The sequence below is a fragment of the Periophthalmus magnuspinnatus genome, chromosome 17 (genome assembly GCF_009829125.3).
Source record: "Periophthalmus magnuspinnatus isolate fPerMag1 chromosome 17, fPerMag1.2.pri, whole genome shotgun sequence".
In the NCBI taxonomy this organism is placed as follows: domain Eukaryota; kingdom Metazoa; phylum Chordata; class Actinopteri; order Gobiiformes; family Gobiidae; genus Periophthalmus; species Periophthalmus magnuspinnatus.
The window spans coordinates 5,726,575-5,740,163 of NC_047142.1; the positions used below are offsets into that span (position 1 = coordinate 5,726,575).

General features: G+C 42.1%; 1 protein-coding gene across 2 annotated transcripts in view; it reads left to right on the forward strand.

Moving 5' to 3' along the window:
* Positions 1-13,589, forward strand: part of LOC117384992 (ephrin type-B receptor 1) — a 279,983-nt gene that overhangs the window by 233,896 nt on the left and 32,498 nt on the right. For both annotated transcript variants that reach the window (XM_033982197.2, XM_033982196.2), the window contains exons 7-9: positions 212-374; positions 6,498-6,606; positions 8,578-8,642. In XM_033982197.2, coding sequence (XP_033838088.1) covers positions 212-374; positions 6,498-6,606; positions 8,578-8,642 — 337 coding nt within the window. The remainder of the gene's footprint in view (positions 1-211; positions 375-6,497; positions 6,607-8,577; positions 8,643-13,589) is intronic.

Below are 13,589 nucleotides of genomic sequence, written 5' to 3' on the forward strand. Positions count from 1 at the left end.
AGTGTTTTAGTTGTTTTTTTTTTGCTAATTCCTTGCAGTTTGAAGTTACTTACATAACACATAAGTTACATAAAGTACTTCTGTGAGTCCTTCATGTTAGTATTCTGCGTATGTATTTTTTAGCACATGTAGTTACACTTTCCACAAAAATCCTCCTCACCCCGTTCACTCCATCTAACCCTCTTCCCCCGTGTGCTCTCTCCTCCTCCAGGACCACGCCGAGATCAACTCCACCGTTTTGCGCAGCCAGACCAACACGGCGCGGGTGGAGGGCCTGCGCTCAGGTACGGTGTACGTGGTGCAGGTGCGCGCGCGGACCGTGGCCGGCTTTGGCAAATTCAGCAGCAAGATGTGCTTTCAAACCCTGACAGATGGTAAGACTCGGCACGCCACAAGACACAGCTCCGTCCAACACCACGCTTCACACGTTCACACAATCTCTCACTCCGCTGCGCATTCGTTAGCGGTTAGCATTATGGTTAATAACATTACATCTACTGTCAAGAGGTGCGTACTGAATATTTTAATGCGTATACAGCGGGGTGTTTATTTTACACGATGCAGCGAGCGTAGCTAATTGTTTTTCGTTTCCCACACAGCCCTTCTGTTGCCGTAGAGACGTCCCAGAATGCATAGCTGCTGTGGTTACATTTTGATCAGATTATTGTTAATGGTGCGGGTACAGACTGACCAGCAACACCTGTTATATTGGCAGAAGCTAGCTTACGCAGTGCAAAACAAGCAGAATGCGTTAGCCTACGTGCTAAATTGCATTATAATAGTGATTGTGTATAACCTTGGCTTTAATGGAGGGAAACAGGAAATGAACCGCGTGATTGATTGCGTTCTTTGCTACATTAAGATTTAAATTGCGCATTGAAAACATGAGTGAACAGATTTGGCAGAAAAGAGGTTATAATCTATAGGCACTCAACAGGAAAGTGGTGTCTTAGGTAATCAGAAAACTGTAAACATCGTAATCAACGTAGTACTTTGGGCGTGAGAATAGTTTGGACGTTGACAAAGGCGTTCGGAGGAGTACGCTTTGTTCAGCTCGGTTTTGATTCTGTAAAAGTTCCTCGCAGTGGTGCTAAGGTTGGAAATGTCAAATTCAAAGCACATGACAAAGGTTATTTTTTACCCGAATATGACTGACATTCAAATATTCAGGCTTTTTCAGACTTTGAGGGCTTTAATTAGCCTCCAGTATCTGTAAACCAATGTATTCAACGGTTAACACGTTATCAATGATGACCAGTTAGGTACTCGAGTAAAAGTACTGTTAACGCCGAAATGATATTCTGCAAGTAGTAAGAGTAGCAAGAAGTAATGATCCAAGAAGTTAAGAAGTAAGGATGGGACGATATTAAAATCTAGACTCACCAAAATTATCACGATTAACGATATTATCACAAAAGAATGTACTGTGGCCTAGACAACTCAAAATGTGTTGTCCCCGCCAGGTCCTAGGAGGTTATAGGTTTTCAGATTGATTCATGATTGTGCGTCGTTGCTAGCCAACTGCGCAATCAGCTGTGCAAAATGCTGTTCAGCTAGTGCTAACCTAGCGATAGCAAAGTCGATACAAACACGGATTCATGCAAATCTAAACTACCACAAACTACATTCAGTAGTTTATGTCACATGGTATGGACATCGTAAATGTGCGTTTAAGTTGCTGGTGTTTGCCGTCGGAGCCGTATCTTTTTTTCGTCAGACTTTGCAAATCGGTGACTCATCTTGTTCGTCTTATTTTTCAAATCCATAATAATTCCTCACATCAGACGTCAGCTTCTTGAGTGGAGGGTATAAATGTGTGGCATCACTGGGATCCACATCCACTGCCTGCACACGATTATTAAAAAATTCCACGAACGATTAATTGCGGACCTTTTTTTTTTATCGCAATTCACGATATATATTGTACGTAAATCGCCCCGTCCTTAATCTGAAGGAGCAGTGCAAGAAATGCAAATGTTCAAACCGTTTAACATTGTCAACGGAAGAGTACTGTTACACTTTCAAATATATGTTAAAAAAGTAAAAGTACGACGAAAACCACGCAGAGAATTACAATCTTTCTAATAAAAACGCACTATAATTTTGCACATGCAGAATAAACGATAATAGTACCACGCTGAAGGCCACCCAGACAGAAACGGTTAGACTTTCTATTCTTCTCCAAATCAATATATTCTTTCAAAATATCACTTAGACGACTCTGCTGTACAGTACAAAAGGTCCCCTCCATCTCTGTGAGCATATAGTCCATTTCCCGTCCCATAATGCATCAGACAGGGGTGACATTTTCAAGTTGCGTTGTGTTAATGCAGATGATGGCGATGGATGGGCCGGCGCGGGGCTTTGGGACTGAGAGATGAGGAGGGTGATAATGATGATGAACCTGACTGTTTAACTGTGCGCGGCAGATGTACCATGGCCCCAGAACACTCCCCTGTGGGCCCTCGCTCTCACTCCTCCTGATGCATAAAACTGCTCCTGGACCAGCGCCAAGGCACGCACTCTTCAACGCAATTAGCAGCAAAAAAAATAAATAATAAAGACACTAAAAAAATAGTGACGGGAGAGGAGGAGTGAGATACTTTTAGGTGAGGTGTGATGAGGTGATGTTTTAGGAGGAGGAGGAGTGAGTGAGGTTGGAGTGATAATAGTAGTAGGAGTAGTAGTAGTTGAGGTTGGAGGAGTGGGAGTAGCAGTTGGAGTAGTGGAGGTCGTAGTACAGGTTGGAATAGTAGTAGAGGTAGTAGTAGTTGAGGTTGGAGTAGTACTATTAGTTGAAGTTGGAGTAGTACTATTAGTTGAGGTTGAAATAGTAGTAGTAGTTGGAGTAGTAGTGTTAGTGGAGGTAGTAATTGAGGATGGAGTAGTAGTAGGAGTAGTAGTAAATGTTGAGGTTGAAGTAGTAGTAGTAATTGGAGTAGTAGTAGTAGTTAGAATAGTAGTAGTAGTAGTAGCTGAGGTTGGAGTAGTAGCAGTTGAAGTAGTGGTGGTTGTAGTAGTAAAGGTTGGTGCAGTAGTAGTAGTGGGAATAGTAGTAATAGTAGTTGAAGTAGTAGTATTAGTTGAGGTTGAAGTAGTAGTTGGAGTAGTAGTAATAGTAGTAGTAGCTGAGGTTGAAGTAGCAGTTGTAGTAGTAGTAGTAGTAGAGGTTGAAGTAGCAGTTGTAGTAGTAGTAGTAGTAGTAGTAGAGGTTGAAGTAGCAGTTGTAGTAGTAGTAGTAGAGGTTGAAGTAGCAGTTGTAGTAGTAGTAGAGGTTGAAGTAGCAGTTGTAGTAGTAGTAGTAGAGGTTGAAGTAGCAGTTGTAGTAGTAGTAGTAGAGGTTGAAGTAGCAGTTGTAGTAGTAGTAGTAGAGGTTGAAGTAGCAGTTGTAGTAGTAGTAGTAGAGGTTGAAGTAGCAGTTGTAGTAGTAGTAGTAGGGGTTGAAGTAGCAGTTGTAGTAGTAGTAGTAGTAGAGGTTGAAGTAGCAGATGTAGTAGTAGTAGTAGTAGAGGTTGAAGTAGCAGTTGTAGTAGTAGTAGTAGAAGAGGTTGAAGTAGCAGTTGTTGTAGTAGTAGTAGTAGTTGAAGTAGCAGTTGTAGTAGTAGTAGTTGAAGTAGCAGTTGTAGTAGTAGTAGTAGTAGTTGAAGTAGCAGTTGTTGTAGTAGTAGTAGAGGTTGAAGTAGTAGTTGTAGTAGTAGTAGTAGTAGTAGTAGAGGTTGAAGTTTTTATTACAGTTGAACTTAAACTCGTAGAGATTTTCGTCATCGCAGCATCATAACATTTTAGTCATAGTAATATTTGAAACAGCAACAAGATACTCAGATTATGTACAACGATCAGTATTTTAACCGAAACACAATACCTGCCACTTTTCCTGGAGTACTCGGAGTACTGCGTCTTCCCCCACACGCCCTCTCCCCCGTCCCGCTCCTATCTCCTCAGAGTCATTCTCCTCTCGGCTGTGGCTATAATCTCCCTTTGTCTGTCCGTCAGCACGTTTCCATCCACCTCTGCAAAGTGTCCGTCTGCCCCCTGCCCCCTGTCCCCTCCCCCACACAGGTGATTGACAGGTGTGATGAAGAAAATGTGAGTGGGCCGCCGCCGAGGTGACTGACTCAGTGCCCCCTCCAGTCCGCTAATACTTCACAAATGGGAATATGGATGACGGATGTCAGATTTCACGCCGTCATCTTGAATCAGAAATTTTAAGAAAAACGTCATTTGCCCCTATAGAACGAGGCGAAAGTGTGAGTCAGGACGCCATTTTGTGTGTTTGATAAATGAGAAAGCTAAAGTACACTGTGTGACATTTCTAATAGAAAGTCTGGCACCAGCTTGTTTCCATGGAGATGTTGTTAATATTACAATATGTTCTTGTTCTTCTTCTTTTTCTTCTTCTTGTTCTTCTTCTTCTTCTTCTTCACATTGAGGTTCTGTTTAGGGTTATGTTGTAGTAGGAGGAGTAATGGTATTTGGACTAGTAGTAGTTAGAGCAGTAGGAGTAGTAGTTGGAGTAGTACTAATTACGGTGGTTGGAGTAGTAGTGGTAGTAGTAACTGAGGTTGGAATAGTAGTAGTAGTAGAGGTAGTTGAGGTAGTAGTAGTAGTACTTGAGTTTGGAACAGTAGCAGAGGTTGGAATAGTAGTAGTCGTAGTAGTTAAGGTTGTAGTTGTAGTAGTAGTAGCAGTTGAGGTAGTGGTAGTAGGAATAGTAGTAGTAGTAGTTGGAGTAGTAGAAGTTGAGGTTGGAGTAGTAGTAGTAGTAATTGGGGTTAGAATAGTAATAGTAGCTGAGGTTGTAGTAGTAGTAGTCGTCGATAATGTTCCACAGTACGGCATTATCTATCTCTATGGAGACCAGCAGTTGACGCCTCCAGAATCCAAACTCACCCTCTGTAAGTTTTTGAAATGCACAATATGTTTAATGCCATACTGTGGAACATCCCGAGCTACACAGTAACATCTCCATGGAAACCTGCAGGTGATAGGCCCTTAACCATAAAGGTTACACAGTGCCCCTTTAAAACCCTGAGCACATTTCCCTCATACACACAGGAGCAGCGTGTCTCCAAAGACGCATTAGCTTGTGTCGTTATCGCCTCCATCCAACAGGCCCAGTCCACGGGTTGGACTAAGCGGCCGCTGTTGCGTGCCAAATCGTAACGCCTTTACAGTATAGTGTCTGCGAGACATTGAAGGAAGACATCGTGCAATAAAAAGATAAGTGAGGAGTGTGTATATTTTTTCTGTCGGGCTGTGTGCATAAAACATGTTTGGATAGTGACTGGCAGAGGGTGACTCGCTTTTCGACGCTTCTGAAGTAACGTTTCAAACTGCACTTCTCTGAGGCGCTGAGCCCCGACAGAAACACAGAGAGACAGTAGTCCTCATCCCCCTCTCTCTGTCTGTCTCTCTCTGTCCCCTCCTCTCTCTCTGTCTCTGTCTCACTCCCTCTCTCTGTCCCCTCCTCTCTTTCTGTCTCCCTCTATGTGTCTCACTTCCTCTCTCTGTCTCCCTCTCTCTCTATCTCACTCTGTCTCATTCTCTCTGTCTCCGTCTGTCTCTGTCTCCCTCTCTGTCTCACTCTCTGTCTTTCTCTCTCTGTCTCACTCTCTGTCTGTCCCTCTCTCTCACACGCTCTCTGTCTCTCCTTCTCTGTCCTCTTCTCTCTCTGTCCCCCTCTGTCTGTCTCCTTCACTCAGGACATGTCTTGTTCCGGTCAGGACGTCTGCATAAACAGATCTATATGTTGTTCTTCTGTTATTCTTGTGTCTGGCGTCGTCTCATTTCTCACACGACACTAAACAAATAATCAAGTGATTATCCAAATATAGAGTCATAACGTGGATGTTTTTACCTGTTTGAGATCACAACATCTGTTATATTTTCAGTCCAAATGAGAAGAGTTCAGCTGTGTGTAAATAAACTTGGACTTTCTCAAACTGAGGGTCGGGACCCAAAGATTCTCAGGGAGTCTCCAGAGGTTTCTAAAAATATTTAATGAAGTGATGGTGCATTTATATCTCTGATAAATTATATAAAATTACTCCAATATTATACCAACTGTGACCCAGCGGATGACCAGGACTAAACCAGAACTAAACCAGAACTAAACCAGGACTAAACCAGGACTAAAACAGAACTAAACCAGGACTAAACCAGGACTAAAACAGAACTAAACCAGGACTAAACCAGGACTAAACCAGGACTAAACCAGGACTAAACCAGGACTAAACCAGGACTAAACCAGGACTAAACCAGGACTAAACCAGGACTAAACCAGGACTAAACCAGGACTAAAACAGGACTAAAACAGGACTAAAACAGGACTAAACCAGGACTAAAACAGGACTAAAACAGAACAAAACTAGGACTGAAACAGGACCAAGGACAAAGGATCAAATGAGGACAAGTGTGAACGCAGCTTCCATCTCTTCATTTTGAATACTTTGTGTACTTTGTCCAGTTGTTTATTTCATGTTTTTCTTGTGTGTCAGATGACTTCAAGTCGGAGCTGAGGGAGCAGCTGCCCCTGATCGCGGGCTCGGCGGCTGCAGGAGTGGTCTTCATCGTGTCCCTGGTGGCCATCTCCATAGTGTGCAGCAGGTAAACACTCCACTTGTGCCTGGTGTTCACTGCCAGCCTCTTCACATAAACAAATGCTCTGCTAGAACATCTTGTATATTTACACTTGACTTTTCAAAGGCAGCGGCACCGTCCTCATCCAGATACGTTCTTTAAGGTAGAGCGTTTGGCGGCGCACTGGTGGGAACGCTCTTTGCATCAATAAAAACTATACCAGCAAAATAAATATACTATGCATCATTTATAACACAGTACAGGTCTGAGACTGTAGTACATGAAAATAAACACCGTAAATCCACTGGAGAACATCTCAGGACATTTTATCTTTTATGAAGCTTCTCTTTACAGTTGCAGTATGTAGAGTTGATCTCCGTGGGTACGCGATTGCTTTAGAATGATCCGCAGCCTGGCATTACATTTATCTTCTCGCGTTCATTTCATAAAGGTTTTTGTTTGTTTGGTTTGTTCTAAAAGCTGCTCTTTATTTAGCGAGGTTGCTTCTCCACAAATCTGACTTGTAACTTCGCCCCATGGTACTTCCATGGTGACAGGCCGAAAAGTTTACCTTTAGTTTAAGTTGAGACAGGCCCACTAAAGGTCAAAACATGTAAAAATGTCTGTGTAATCCCTCAGTTGTCCAGGTCTGATCCGTAGCAAAAGACGAAATTTAAATGTGTCAACTGGACAAATTGTTATAGGAGTGAAGACGTTTGGCAGCTCATTCAAGCCGCTTCTTCAGTTCTGGGGAGGGACTAAATACACTGAAACTGTAACCAGCTATTGTCTCCAGTTTCAGCTTTAACGACCCTATTCAACCCTTAATGACCCCATATTGTTCTCTTTGTCCCTGTTTGTTTTGGGTCTGAGGATAGAGTTATACATCGGTAAGAGATTATGTCTCAGGCGTCCATTCCTGATTCCTTAAACCTTCCTTAAACACCAAATCACTAATCTATAGCTTTATCCTCAGACCCAAAACAAACACGAACAAAGAGAGCAATAGGGGACCTGTTTATAGTTTCATTTTCAGACAGATATAAGGCAGTGTCCACCAGCAATCTGACCAGAACTGAAGGAGCGGCTGGGACGAGCAGCGAAACGTCTTCACTCTTAGAACGATTTATCCAGTTGACACTTTTAAATTTTGTCTTCATGTAAAAATGGTTTGTTTTATGGCAGTTGGTAAAACCGTTGAATCAGAAAAACATTTAACAAAATACCAATCAGAAGAGCATTCAAACGTTTCAGATTTCCAGATCCCTTTTCTTCATCATCCTCCAAAACGCCTAAGAGAAGTCCTCATCAGCGCTAATATTGCATTTCTAATCCACTTGGGGAGCACATTTCAACTCCTCGGTGTTGTATAAGCTTAAATCAAGATAAAAATGATCATTTTAGTCAGTCCTTGAAATTTGCCTGATATCTTTTGACAAGGCCTTCCTCTTGTGATAACACGTTAAAATACACACGAGTTCTTTCACAACTCCGACGCCGACGAGAAAGCGAAAAGTGACGCTGGAGACGCCGATTGAAACCCCACATTCATTCCCTCGACATTCCTCCTTCCTGGCTCTGTCCTCTTCACTTTTTACTTAAGTCAATTTAATTTTAGAGAGCATTCTGTCACATTGTCACATTTGGCGCCTGCTCTTTTTGCTTGTATGAAAGTCAAATTTTCTGTGTGCAACTCCCCGAGCATGTAAGTGTTCATCAAACGGTCCCGCGCGCTTTTGATGCCGAGGCAGAGGAGACAGATGAAAAGCACCCAGATCCTATCAAGCTCTAATTAAAAATCTGCTCATTTTCATAAACTTCACTTGCTACAGCTAACCCCCGCGCCAACCCATTACATTTCAGCCGCGTCACTTCGCAGCGTCACAGTCCGGTAATAAGTTGACACGTCTTTTCATGGCAACATCCTTCACTCATTTTTAACTTTCATGTTTCTTTTTTCATTTTCATTTTGTGTTTTTTTTTTTTTTTCTCTTGCAGGAAAAGGGCGTACACCAAGGAAGCCGTGTACAGTGACAAACTGCAGCACTACAGCACGGGCAGAGGTCTGTATTTACTATCTATTTCATTCGGGAGGAAATTATTAGCACAGTTTGCATGTGAATCCGCATGGCTTTTCATTCCACTTCCAAAATCATGTTTTATGGAATCCGCTGATATGAAACCCTGGCTACGTGGTATGGCAAAAAGTCAGTTATATCTTGAATTTTGCATTTTTGTCGTATTCAAAAAATGACATAAACTGAATTTTTAGAGCCATTTAACGCTGAAAATGTACAGTATTCCTCTGAGGTCTGAACTCTGGTCCAAATCACATGCTTTTCCAGTAGATCGGTCAATTAAACAGACCCAAACTGATCAACGACGATTAGAAATAAAGTTCCAGCTCGGCTTTAAACTGCCCTCACTGCACAGAATGGTTTCCCTCATCATATATCACCGTGTTACCGTTTATCTCACTGAAATTATGTAAAAAAAACACGTCGTTCTTGATCCGTGTTGAAGCGAGGAAGTGGAATGGAGCGTTGGTGAGCACTTTGTCGAACTAGGAAGCTGAGTTGGTTGCGCGTTTTGTCCGTTGATCCGAAGGTTGGCGGTTCGGATCCCACTCTCCACGTTAACATCGTTGGTTAAGCTGTCAGATCCAGCGATCCACAGGTTGGCGATGCAAATCCCGCTCCTACAGACGAGTGTTCTGTTTTGTTTTTTGGACAATCCTTCTTACTTGTTGTCCGCTTACGTTGGCGTATGAATTGGTAAGCGGTTCCTTGATGTAAACCGCTTCGAGAGCCTTGAATTTAGAAACGCGCTATATAAAAATATGACCCTTTTGACTAATTAGTGTGAGCTAGCGTCTTGCAAAGTTATAATCAAATGCAGCAGTCGATAATACCCAAAAACATAACTTTGAATCGTAATTTGTCTCAGGCTTTTAAGCAGCTTAGCCCACTTTCATGTATCTGAGATTGGCGACGGTACGGCTAGCAAAACTGTGCCCTTCCCCGATAGCTATCCAACACTCTGCCCATGCTCAGACATTATATATGATACACTGTAATAGCAGGTATTGTAGATGAAATTACTCTGGGTATGTGCTGGCAGGCCAAATAAATGGTATTTTTCCCCCTGACTGACAGTCCTCTCTCTGGGCTAGCTTGATAGGCGTGATTAAGTTGTGTTATGAGCTCTCCCCTGCTCAGGCTGATGAGGCTAGAGCCCACAGCGGCGCACGTCTAACCCGGAATCACTCTCACACCTCCAGGCTTTGCGAGCGTGAGCCCGGCAGTCAAAGGAAAAGGGCAGAACTCCGGGGGATACGCGGCAAAGCGCTTACTCGGTGCGATGGCTCATTAAGATGGTCACTTTCGTAGCTCTCCTTCAAATGACCAAAGGTAATTAACGTGAATGGAGCAAAACAAACAAAAGATGAGAGATGCCCGCCGCGCCAATCATCAAACGAGTCATTTAGAGTAGAGAGGACACGCGACGCTGATAAGAAATCCCATTCATAGGTTTAATTCTTCAACCCCCCCCTTGACAAACCCATTGTTTTTCCCCCCAATTTGACTGACAGCGTTGTAATTACAGGATTCAACACGACAATAAAACAGTGCCACTCAGCCAATTGTTTTTGATGAAATTCTCCAGAATCCCAATCGTCCGTGGTTGTACCCCGCGGCTCTGCGCTGGTGCGGTACATGTAACTGTGTGTGGCGTGACACGAATCACCAGGGAAACTTCACTCCGCGCTACGCAGAGAGTTTCGGATGAGCGCTCGTGGTTATGACAGGGATGGATTTAACCCTCTACGGGCGCTGGGTCATGTGACATACTCATTTCAAAAACATGAGCAAATGGGAAATGCCTTACAGACAAAATACGTCTTTTTCAGCCGTTGAAGCCACATCAAAGCCTGTAGGATGTATTTTAATTGCCTGCATCAGAATGGCTGCTACACATGACTACTTCTATTCCCCTCGTGCCCAAACATCACCAACTCAGCAGCATTTGTGAGTTATACAATGATTAAAGGCTGTTTGCCACTTGAATACGCACATCTTCTTTGTTTTTTCACTATATAGAACCTCCGTTAAGGCAGTGACCTAATTACGCATCAGTATTTGTGTTCAAACCTTGAATCGTCCATTGTCTTTTGCATTTTCTTCATTTTTTAACAAGTTCTCTTACATTTTACTGTTTTAAAAATGGGAAAAACAGAACAGTTCGACGTGGTTCCAAGTTATGCTTCACTTACTTTATGCATTTCGAGGATCGTAATATTCACAGCAATGAGTTTATCAGCGCTTTTCACAACTTTCAAGGTTCAGAGTTTTGCCGTTATGGTAATACTAACAACAACTCGTATGCTAATTGTGCATTTACGGATTTGCGGGCAAGAAAACACTTTATAATTAGACACAGAGAGTACATAGTAGATGTATTTTGACGTCAAGGGCTGCTTATACAATCCGGGCCTCAGTTGTCATTCCAGGTGAAGAGTAGCTCGTGCAGTTTGTGGGCGTGTTGTGTGTGAGTATTTCTACCGCAAAACTGACATGTAAATGAGAGCGTTCAGCCAGTGCAAAAGTCAGCGTGCCTCTGCTCCTGTGGGCTATTGAATTGTTGAAAGTGTTGTGCAAATTCACGTTTGCCCTACTTCCCGACATTTTTCGCGTAGCGTTTGGATTAAGGAGCATCTGAGGGAGTCGTGAAAGCTTTGAACAGCAGGTTTACCAGTGTTATCCTTTTCTCTTTGCGCTTTAACATGGTATAATACAAAAGCAGTGTACAAAAGCACGCACACCTGTGGCATCGGAGCAGTGCAGGGACGGGGACTCGCATCTGCCTCTTCTTCATGACTGAACCAGACCCCCAGTCTCCGCTTTAGGACATGGGTCAGACGTGTGAAAGCCCAGTTTGATGGACAGCGGCTGTGGAAGGCGCCGGTTCAGTGGAAGACTTGTAGGAGTCAGGGCCGTAGTGTGGCAGGTAAAGAGCTTATAGTTTATTACTGCTGCTTTGAAACCAACATGTTGTTATCTCGTCTGTCCTTGTGGGTCATTTTAAAGCGTTTAAAATCAATATCAAACGCCCTATAGGTGCTTAAAGTGCAGTGGCTCCTGTGTAAAAAGTTTACGCTTGTCTCTCCATTGTATTATATTATCTTGCAGTTTTCGCTCTTTATAGTTGAAATAAATCTTGCAGGATTCGTTAAACAGCTTCATTTGCATTTCCTCCGCCTCAGAGTTCGCGCATGTTGGCAAAAAAACACCCCGTTTTGCAGATTCCTTCTTTAGCGTCACGTTTTTGCTCCACTTTTAGCGTGGATAGTTGTTTAGCACGTGAGCAAACTCTTGATAAATGAGGCCCTATATCTGTACTGTGCATTTTGTTCAAGGTGCAAGAGGAAAAAATCTGATACAGGGCTTAAGTTTTCTTTATTAACAGCAAAGGAACAAATCCATTCTTGACATAAACTTAACCTTTTGGTGAAAATGAAGGAGGAATAAAAACACCAATACATTTTCATATCCGTTAATATTCTAGATTTTAATTGCAATTCAAAGTATGGATTAGTCAAATGACACAACCCCCCAAATGAAAACTTCTCCACACAAATGAAAGCCTGTGTAAATACCATTTGAAATTGCATTAAGGCTATTTCCATGCTAATCAGCCAGACTATATGTAAAATAGCAGCGAGCAATAGATAATGAGTTTGTGTTGAAGCAGAGAGTCAACTCATTAAAGTACACACAGCCTGGGGATAGATTAGTGACCAACCTACAGCTCTGAAGTGTCCCCTGTGGATATACTGTCCACTAATTGTGTTTAATGTTTAGATGATCACAACAAAGAGAGAACCTGTAGTTTTGTGTTTTTGCCATATCAATCTACAGCAGAATATCTGATCTTTAAAGCCCCATAGTGTCACTTTTTAGTCAAAAATACACACAAGTATGTTTTTTTTATGCACTTAGCGGCTTGCATCTCCACAAACCTGATTCTTCTTTGGCCTCCACCTGCTTGTCTCCATTGAAATGTTGTTGCTTTGGCTATAATATTCCACGATATGTCATCTAGTTTGGCTTTAAGTTTCTGTGTCCTTGGAATCATGCAGGTGACATGCCAATACCAGAAAGTTACACTGTGTTGCTTTAAATAAATACAGTTAAATTCATCTTCCTTCTGTTATACAATGATACTTTATACATGTCATACAAACGCCAAATTTGAATCTCATGCAATTATTTTTCTCCTATGAGCAAAATTAAATAACTACATGTTTTGTCTCTTTCTTAAATGGCCCATACTCTGTTTTCTGATCTGTTATAATGTTGTTTCCTCATCAAAAACAGACCTGGAGTTGTGTTTTGTTTCATTCACATGTTCATGAGTTCTTGTCTAAAATAAAAAAAAAAAACACTCTATTCCAATTTGTGATGTCATGTGGTAATACAGGTACTCGATACATCTTCACTTGAATCATTTGGATAATTTCAGCCCTGGAAATGCCAGTCTCTACTTAACAAAAGGTAAAAGGAGCTGTTAACTTGAAAACTAGCACTTCATGACATCATAAGGTGAAACAGCATTTTGAGATTTGGAGATGTACAGACTAATAATAAAGAGATACTAAAACATGTGTGAATGAAACAAAGCACAACTCCAGGTCTGTTTTTGATGAGGTAACAGCGTTATAACATGACTTAAAACTCACAAGAGGCCATTTTGTGTAATATCAGACTTTTGACAAACTAGCTGCCCCTAAATACGACTTCCTAATGAGGTTTAACTAATTAACTGTCAAATCTCTCTAACCTACACTTTTTTCTTGTTTTCTAGTTGTTCTAAATCACAGACTGTATATATAAATGGACATAGCTAACCCGCTAGCCACCGCGTTCCAAATACTAAGTAATCATAGGCGCACTTCTGGCTCCAATTCACTTTCTATTGAAAAACTGCCGCCCTCTCTTCTTAACTGCTGC